Genomic DNA, 9,170 nt, shown 5'->3' with positions numbered 1-9,170 from the left:
TGACTGCCTTCTTGACTGCTCACACACACGCACACCCACCCAGACACCGGGACGCGCGCTGAGCCCCGCACACGCCCCCCCGTCGTCGGCCCCCCGCAGCCCGCAGCCCGCAGCCCGCAGCCCGGAGCCCGCAGCCGGGCCGGCAGAGGCAGCCCCTCGGGCCGGTGCCCCGGGCGGCCCCGGCTCCGGGCCTCCTCCCCGAGCGGGGGCCCGTGCGTCCGGAGGCGCGGAGGGCGCGGGGCGCGGGGCGCGGGGCGCGGGGCGCAGGGTGCGGGGCCGGGGGCGGCGGGGGTCCCGGGGGCAGGCGGCGGCCCGCATTGTCTGGGCGGCTCCCGGGCGGCCGTCCGGGCTCCCCGCCGCCCCGCGCGGCATGGACGGGCCCCTCTGCGGGTCCCGGGGCCGGTCCCGGGGCGGGTCCCGGGGCGGGTGCGGGTCCCGCCGGGCGCTGGGGGCCGCCTGCCTGCTGCTGCTGGGGGCCGGCTGCTGGGCGCCGGGGGGGGCGGGGTCCCCCACCCCGCCGCCGCCCCCCGCCGCCCCGCAGCCCCCCGCCGCCGCCCCGCACGACGCCTGCACCTCCTGCGGCTTCAGGCGGCCCGAGGAGCCCGGGAAAGTGGACGGAGACTTCCTGGAGGCGGTGAAGCGGCACATCCTCAGCCGGCTGCAGATGCGGGAGCGCCCCAACATCACCCACGCCGTGCCCAAGGCGGCCATGGTCACCGCCCTGAGGAAGCTGCACGCCGGCAAGGTGCGGGAGGACGGCCGCCTGGAGATCCCCCACCTGGACGGACACGCCAGCCCCGGACCCGACGGCCAGGACCAAGTGTCCGAGATCATCAGTTTCGCCGAGACAGGTGGGCGCGGGCCCGGGCCCGTACCCTTCTCACCTCCTGCCACCCTCCGCACCCCCTGCCACCCTCCGCACCCCCTTGTCACCCTCTGCCCCCCCCCCCCGTCCCCCTCTGGACCTCCCTGCCACCCTCCGCTCCCCCTTGTCACCCTCTGCACCCCCCTGCCACCCTCCGCTCCCCCTTGCCACCCTCTGCACCTTCCTGCCACCCTCCTCCTCTCCCTGCCACCCTCTGCATCCCCTTGCCGCCCTCCGCACCTCCTGGTACCCTTCAAACCCCCTGCCACCCTCCACACTCCCTGACATATCCAGCCCCCTCCCCTCCAAACCCCTCTCCCGCCCTCCGCATCCCGGCCTCTCTCTGCACCCCCGACACCCTCTACCCCCCTATTAGGGGCATGTCCGTGAGCGCTCACTGTGTGCCCGAGCACTGTTCTGAGCACCGGGGTAGGTGCGAGTTCATCAGATTGGACGCGGTCCCTGTCCCACATGGGGCTCACGGTCCAAGTAACTCCCTGCCATCCTCCGCAACCCCTCCCCCCCGCACAAGCACCACCACCCTCCACACCTCTTGACACCTTTCTCACCCCTTGCCACTCTCTGCACCTCCCTGCCACCCTCTGCATCCCCCTGCCACCCTCTGCACCTCCTGATACCCTTCTCACCCTTCGCCACCCTCTGCAACTCCCTGCCACCCTCTGCACCCCCCTGTGACCCTCTGCACCCCCCCTGCCACCCTCTGCACCCCCTGCAACCCTCTGGACCCCCTTGCCACCCTCTGCACCCCCCTGCAACCCTCTGCACCCCCCTACCACCCTCCGCACCTCCTGATACCCTTCTCACCCCTTGCCACCCTCTGCACCTGCCTGCCACCCTCTGCACCTCCTGCTACCCTTCAAACCCCCACCACCCTCCACACTCCCTGACATCCTCTGCATTCCCTGATGCCCTCTGACACCCCCCATCACCCTCTGGACCCTTCTCATCTTCTTCACCCCACTACCACCCTGTCTGTATCCCCTGTCACCCCCCTCCACACACACACAGAGTCCCCTCACCTATGCCCCTGTTTCAGGGGTCAGTTCACCTCCCTGTGCCCTTAGCACCTCCTCCCGGACCCCTGAGCATCTCTCTGCTCAGCCCCTCACTCTCTCTTTGTCCATTCGTTCTCCTACTTAACTTGTCCTTCCACCTGCTGCACCTTTCTCTGCCTACCCTGTTCAGTGATATCTCTCTCTCTCTCTCTCTCTCTCTCTCATTCAGTCCTCTTTCCCTCTCATTAAGAAATCCCAACTTTATCTCATTCAATAACCCGTCCTCTCTCTAGCTCGTTTAATAAGCCGTTTATCTCCTCCGGTACGCTGCAGTAGCAAGTAGGTCCGTTGGCATCTCTCCTCTCCCTTCTCTCCCTTTCAACCATAAGTAGAGAGAGGTCCCTCTTTCTTTCCCACCTTTCCACCTTTCCTAGTTCTGGACAATCTCCTTCTTCCTGGGACCCATTTTTTTCTTTCTTTTTTATTTAACCGGCTCACCCTGTCTCTCTGGTGAGTCTGTCTATCCAATTCTGGAAGTAAACAGAGGTACGAACATTATTCACCTTTTCGTTTGTGTGCCTGCTTCATTTACAAGCCACCAGTCACTCTCCACTCGTTCACTGATGGCTTACTGTTTGTCTCTGCCCATTCCTAAAATATATATTTACAGTGTCTATCAGGATACATAAGCCTGTTGGCACACACCGTCTTAGTCTTCTGAGGTGTTGAAGTGTGTGTGTGGCGCCGTGACTCTGAAACTCTAACATCTCTGAGGTTCTGGTTTTGATGCCTCCAACATCAGTTAGCTGTAAGCAGGTGCACCGACAGCAGTTTGATTTTTATACTTTTCCTTTCATCCCCCTTCTGCCAGATTGGGAGGGGAGGAAAGATATTTCAACAAGTAAATATAATTGCTAGAGGTACAGTCGTAGGTAGAGCGATCTAACTATCCAGAATTAGAAAAGCCTTTACTTCTTTTACAGGGGAAAACCAGAAGTGCTAACGTGAAAGTGGCTTTAGCATTTTTCCGGTACTTGAATAATGTTAGTTTCTTTCTGGACAGCCCTCGGGTCCCGTTGTAAACTGAGTGCGAAGGCAGAGGACGCTGAAGAGATAGATGCCTGAGTATTTTAACAGCGAGGCAGGATGCGGGCTTGAGTAGTAAATTCCCAAAGCCTAGATGATTCTCCAAGACATCCCCGCTTTCCTGGGGAACTTCAAAGGCAGAGACAGTGGTGTGCGGCTTATCGCCTGAGAAAAAGGGGGAAAACAGTGAGAACACTTTGCCAGTCTAGTATTGTGCCGTAGCAATTAAAAGTATGCAATTAGAGGATCTGAGTGAGAAAGTATTGTACGCTGGGGAGAGGAAGGAAGTGAGGTAAGTTTGTGAGGGAGAATGTGGGGGTGGGGCTGACGGGGGGCGTTGGAGGTTGGGAGGGAGGTCAATTTTGATCTCCTTCACTGGGACCGTTGAGTTCCTCTGGCCTAAAATGACAGCCGGAACCCTCGTATTCCGGGACCGTTTCCGAGAGCGGGTTTTCCTGGTTCCAGATAATGTATTCCCCTCACAGGCCAGCCATCAAATAGCAGCTTTGCCTGTTTTGGCTCCGGTAGTTTTGAATGGTGGGTGTCGATGTTGTTAAAATGGCCAATCCGGGACTGTCGAAGGGGTTGGGGGGCTTGGGAAGCATGCTACATCTGCTTCATGAGGCCTTCTTCGCCAAAAAAACAAAAGTTGAAGTCATCGGAGGGAAGAGTAATTGAAATGCAGTCTGGGTGCCCTCTTGGTGCAGCCGAGGAGTTCCCTATCAGTTACTTAGTCCGGGCTCTTTCTCCCCGAGCGGAATTATCTGAATTGCTGAGTTGTACTTTCCGAGTGCTTAGTACAGTGCTCTGCACACAGTAAGCGCTCAATAAATACGATGGAAAGAATGAATGAATGAATGATAAAATTATCGGCGCTCAGCTCTGGAGCATCCGCCAATGCTCTCGCCCCCGAACTCGGATCTCATCTGTTAATTAGCCAAACCGTTATACCAGAATCGTCGAGAAGAAATAGCCCTGACCCTTAAGACGCTTTGAAATCGGGTCGTTCGATCTCAGGGTTTTAAAGTGTAGATTGCTGGGGCTTGAAAATTAGAAGAAAGATCTCTCGTTTGCCACGGTGGCTGCTTCGTGATGTTGGGGAATCATACATAGGGAGACTCAGACCCCTGCCCCCACTGAGGTGGAAATAGAAAATATCTAAAGTCCCAGTGGGGAAAAAAAAATTAACAAAAAAGCCAAAAAATTCTGCCCAATTCTGATTTTGTTTTTCAAATTTTATAGATACTGATCACAACTTGTTAAGATCTTGGCATCTTTACAAGTTACTCTATTTAGGTCTGGTGCCTGACCATCTGTCTCTAGGAAGCCATTGCCCGGGAGAGTTTCGGCAGATTTTTATAGGCCTGAACCCTGTCGCTCTAACCTGGTCAGAATTTCTCAATGGAAAATCGTTCTCTCTGCCTCTCCCAGGCACCGAACCTCGGTGACAGCATTCCTGGTCAATAACTTTTTCCAGCTGTTTGGGAGCTGGTGGGGAGGGGCTGGGGGGGGATGGGGGGAGGGGTAGGGTGGAGGGGAGAAATCAACGTTCCCGCGTCGTCCGGAAAGAAATCAACATTTCCCCAATCGCCCCTTTTCCTCTTTGGAATAACTTGGTTCGTTTTCCCTTCTCCGTAGATGACCTTGCCTCCTCCAGGGTCCGCCTGTATTTTTTCATCTCCAACGAAGGCAACCAGAATCTGTTTGTCGTGCAAGCCAGTCTGTGGCTGTATTTGAAGCTGCTCCCTTACGTGTTAGAGAAGGGCAGTCGGAGGAAAGTCAGAGTCAGGGTCTATTTCCAGGCCTCGGAGAGCAGCAGCAAGTGGAATGTGGTGGAAAAGAAGGTGGATCTCAAGAGGAGCGGCTGGCACACCTTCCCGCTGACGGAGGCCATCCAGGCCCTGTTTGAACGAGGCGAGAGGAGGCTCACCCTGGATCTCCAGTGCGAGGGCTGCGAGGAGCTGGCCGTGCTCCCCATCTACGTGGACCCCGGGGAGGAATCCCACAGGCCCTTCCTGGTGGTGCAGGCCCGCCTGGCCGACAACAAGCACCGCATCCGCAAGAGAGGCCTGGAGTGCGACGGGCGGACTAATCTCTGCTGTCGGCAGCAGTTCTTCATCGACTTCCGTCTCATCGGGTGGAACGACTGGATCATCGCGCCCACCGGCTACTTTGGGAATTACTGTGAAGGGAGCTGCCCGGCCTATTTGGCCGGCGTCCCCGGGTCGGCTTCCTCTTTCCACACCGCCGTGGTGAACCAGTACCGCATGCGGGGGCTGAACCCGGGGACCGTGAACTCCTGCTGCATCCCCACCAAGCTCAGCACCATGTCCATGCTGTACTTCGACGACGAGTACAACATCGTGAAGAGGGATGTCCCCAATATGATCGTGGAAGAGTGCGGTTGCGCTTGATCGGAGGTGCGGGGAGGCCGGGGGGGGGTGGGGGTGGGGGGGAGGACGTTCCCAGACTTTAGATCCTTTCGGGCGTTGGTGTCGACGACTCACTGTGAAGCATCGGCTGCCGGGATTTCCCTCGGGGTTGCGGGGTGGGGGGGACGGGCCAAGAGGGTGCCGGGCTCTGGATCGCCAACGCGGAAATCGTCTACCGCTTTAAAGGAAGGCCAGTGGGCACCCACACCTTCCCGGGCACCCTCGCCCAGATGCACAGAGTCACGTGCCCACACACGCTCACACACACGCCCACACACACACACACACACACACTCTCCCCCGACCAACTTCCACGTGGGATGCACGTTCACCAGTATGGCGGCAGGCGGTCACCCATCTGAGAGGCTCATCAGGCCGAGCGAATGGGTGAGCCGTGGGGTATGTCCATCTGCTGTCCAAGTCAAACTGAGATGAGTTTTACATACTCACATAGAAGTGGAGACAGAGAGAGAGAGAGAGAGAGAGAGAGAGAGAGAGGGAGGGAGAGAGAGAGGGAGAGGAGGAAACAGAGAGAGCGATAGAGAGAGAGAGATGGAGAAAGAATATCTCCGTGTGTGCTTGTGTCAAAGTGACCACAATTTAGCTAGGAGGCCAGTCACCTTCTCTGGGACCCCACCGGATATGAAGGTGACCAGGCCCTCTCACGCTTAAGAATTCATGATGTATTCTTAAGAGAATCCGTATCTTCCTGCAGCACTTCCAAATGAGGAGTCGCGAGAGGCTAAAATCAGAGCGGGTCGGCGATCCCCAAGCAGCAAGACTGATTCCTCTATGACCGTGGCTGTGTTGTCTGAGCTACCACCCAGATAAGGTTTGGGGATGTGGGCATTACTCGATGCTTTATCCGATCCCTGAAGTTCATCGACCGATATGCCTGATTCGTAACCGAGATGCTCTTCCAGTTTGGGATCGTACTCACCTTTAGTTGAAATTGTAGGGTTCCAGCAGGAAAAAGAAAAAAAAAAATCAGAGTTGCCATCTGTGTCCGACGGGGGACTCCGCAAGAACCCGGTGGGGGAAAACGCTCCCCTCTGGGCCCCAGACAAGCAAACCAATGAACCCTAAAGTAGGAGACCCTGCGACCTGACGGATGTGTTCGGAAAATTCAGGGCAGGGAAGGAGCTTTCTAAGAGAGTTTGGCGAGAAAGAGCGCGCTCTCAGTTTCCTTACCGGGAGAGGTCGATGGCGGCCATGAGGTTCAGAAAACACCAATCCAGCATAGCACTTGCAAACTGCTTGAATGCACGTATTATAGCACTTGCTGATTTCAATGCCTTCGGAAGTGGTACTTGATAGTGCACTTACCTTTGCTCACTATCTAGTTAAACAAGTGCCGCATGAGCTATGCAATTTAAAGTGTTGACCCATACTAGACAAAACTGGACTTATATGACTTTTTTTATATTTTTTTATACTTGAAATGAAATCTTTTGCTTCTTTTTTAAGCGAATGATTGCTTTTAATGTTTGCACTGATTTAGTTGCATGATTAGTCAACAACTGCCATTTGAAAAAAAAAAGTTATTTTTATAGCAGCAAAAAATGAATACAGTTAAATGTATTATACATAATTTTGGAACCAAAGAGGCCAACATATTAGTTATAATTTTTATTAGATGGCCAGGCCATCACCCATGATGTAGACATTCCATCTTAGCAATCCCTTGTAAGGCCTGCCGATTATTTCAGGGTACAGATGGATTGTGTTTGTTGAGTTCTATATGTCTTTTCTATACCATACGCACACGGAATGTAGAGTGAAAATGACTATTGTAGAATACGGATGTGCATCCTTAAATCCCAATTTTTATGTTTATTTAATAAAGTTCCTTTTAGGTTCTGTTTCATAATAATTTAAAACCAAACGATTTCCACGTAGACTTGCTGTTAAAGTATTTTACATTTGTGTACAGTTTAAGTAAATAAAAAAAACGGTTGGAAAATGATGCAAGCTTCTTGCAGCGTCTCAGGAAGTTTCCTTCTCAGTGGGCTCGCTGTGCAGGAGGACCTAGGTGGGGGATGTTATCACAAACTGGCACCCAGGAGTCAGCTTCCTGCACTTCGCTGTGTCTGGGTGCTTGTAAATTCAGGGGAGAGAGGGGAGAAAGCACATTTGTAGGGGGAGGCACCCCCCTCCCTCCTTTCTCTCCCTACTCCCCTCTCCACCTCCAAAATACCTGTAAGAAGAAGGTGTTAGGCACATCCTTTGTACTAAATACCATGCCTTGCCCTGGGGGCAGAGAACAAGATAATCAGATGGGATACTCCCTGTCCCACTAGAGCTCACGGTCTAAGAGGTAGCACGAGCAGGATATGTCATCCCCATTTTACAGATGAAGACACTGAGGCCCAGAGATGTTAAGTGACTCGCCCAAGTTCGCAACAAATAATAATAATTACGGTATTTGTTAAGAGCTTACTTACTGTGTGGCCAAGCACTGTTCTAAGCACTAGTGGATACAAAGTAATAAGGTTGTCCCAAGATGGGCCCACAGTCTTAATCCCCATTTTACTGATGAGGTAACTGAGGCATGGAGAAGTGAAGTGATTTGCCCAGAGTCACAGAGCTGATGAGTGGCGGAGCCGGGATTAGAACCCATGACCTCTGACTCCCAAGCCCGTGGTCTTTCTACTAGGTCACGGTGCTTCTCTAATAATAATAATAATAATAATAAAATAATAATTACGGCACCTGTTATGCACTTACTATGTGCCAAGCACTGGTCTAAACGCTGGGGTAGATACAAGTTAAGTTGGACACCATCCCTGTCCCACAAGTCAAGAGATAGGGCTAGAACCAATGTGTACTGACCAGCCCCCGGCAATTCCATGACCTTTCCACTAGACTGGTCTGGGTCTCTCTGGACCTTCATCCTTTCTCCCCCCCCAAAGGCATCCAGGCCTCAGCTTGCTGCCTCCTGCCCAGCTGAAGCTGTATGGGTCCCTCCATTTCCGCTGGAACCGGGAGCCAGAGGAGGCAGCAGTGTGGCTCAGTGGAAAGAGCCTGGGCTTTGGAGTCAGAGGTCATGCGTTCAAATCCCAGCTCGGCCACTTGTCAGCTGTGTGACTTTGGGCAAGTCACTTCACTTCTCAGTGCCTCAGTGACCTCATCTGTAAAATGGGGATTAAGACTGTGAGCCCACGTGGGACAACTTGATTCCCCTGTCTACCCCAGCGCTTAGAACAGTGCTCGGCACATAGTAAGTGCTTAACAAATACCAACATTATTATTACTCCAGGGCAGGCACTCATCTGCTGTGTGACCTTGGGCAAGTCACTTTGCCTCTCCAGACCTCAGTTACCTCATCTATAAAATGGGGAGCCCCTGGTGGACCCAGACTGTGTCGAACTTGATTAGCTTGTATTTACCCAGCATGGCTCAGTGGAAAGAGCCCAGGCTTTGGAGTCAGAGGTCATGGGTTCGAATTCTGGCTCTGCCTCTTGTCAGCTGTGTGACTGTGGACGTCACTTCACTTCTCTGTGCCTCAGTTTCCTCATCTGTAAAATGGGGATTAAGACTGTGAGGCTCACATGGGACACCCTGATTACCCTGTATCTACCCCAGAGCTTAGAACAGTGCTCTGCACATAGTAAGCGCTTAACAAGTACCAACATTACTATTATTATTATTACCCCAGCGCTTAGTATAGGGCCTGGAGTAAGTGCTTAACAAGCACCATAATCATTATTAACTAAAGTTAGATGTCCAACAGAACATCATTTGGAAGTAGCAGAGAGGCAGCATAGTATA

The 9,170-nt window shown here is 53.9% G+C and overlaps 1 protein-coding gene across 1 annotated transcript; it reads left to right on the top strand.

Moving 5' to 3' along the window:
- Nucleotides 1–370: 370 nt before the first annotated feature.
- On the top strand, nucleotides 371–7,365 carry INHBB (inhibin subunit beta B). The gene is made up of 3 exons (XM_029062989.2): nucleotides 371–851; nucleotides 4,606–5,387; nucleotides 6,115–7,365. Exons 1-2 carry the CDS (start codon nucleotides 371–373, stop codon nucleotides 5,379–5,381), a joined length of 1,257 nt encoding a protein of 418 aa, XP_028918822.1. The 3' UTR covers nucleotides 5,382–5,387; nucleotides 6,115–7,365.
- The last annotated feature ends 1,805 nt before the right edge of the window (nucleotides 7,366–9,170 follow it).

This window comes from Ornithorhynchus anatinus, chromosome 1 (genome assembly GCF_004115215.2).
Source record: "Ornithorhynchus anatinus isolate Pmale09 chromosome 1, mOrnAna1.pri.v4, whole genome shotgun sequence".
Classification (NCBI taxonomy): Eukaryota; Metazoa; Chordata; class Mammalia; order Monotremata; family Ornithorhynchidae; genus Ornithorhynchus; species Ornithorhynchus anatinus.
The sequence above is the reverse complement of the archived record's forward strand: the minus strand, read 5'-3'. Positions and strand labels throughout refer to the sequence as shown.

What these genes read in the sequence shown, in the direction of transcription:
- INHBB (XM_029062989.2), top strand. Translation starts at nt 371, where the DNA reads ATGGACGGGCCCCTCTGCGGGTCCCGGGGCCGGTCCCGGGGCGGGTCC. An exon ending in CATCAGTTTCGCCGAGACAG is followed by an intron (nt 852 to 4,605) that starts GTGGGCGCGGGC and finishes CCTTCTCCGTAG; the next exon opens with ATGACCTTGCCTCCTCCAGG.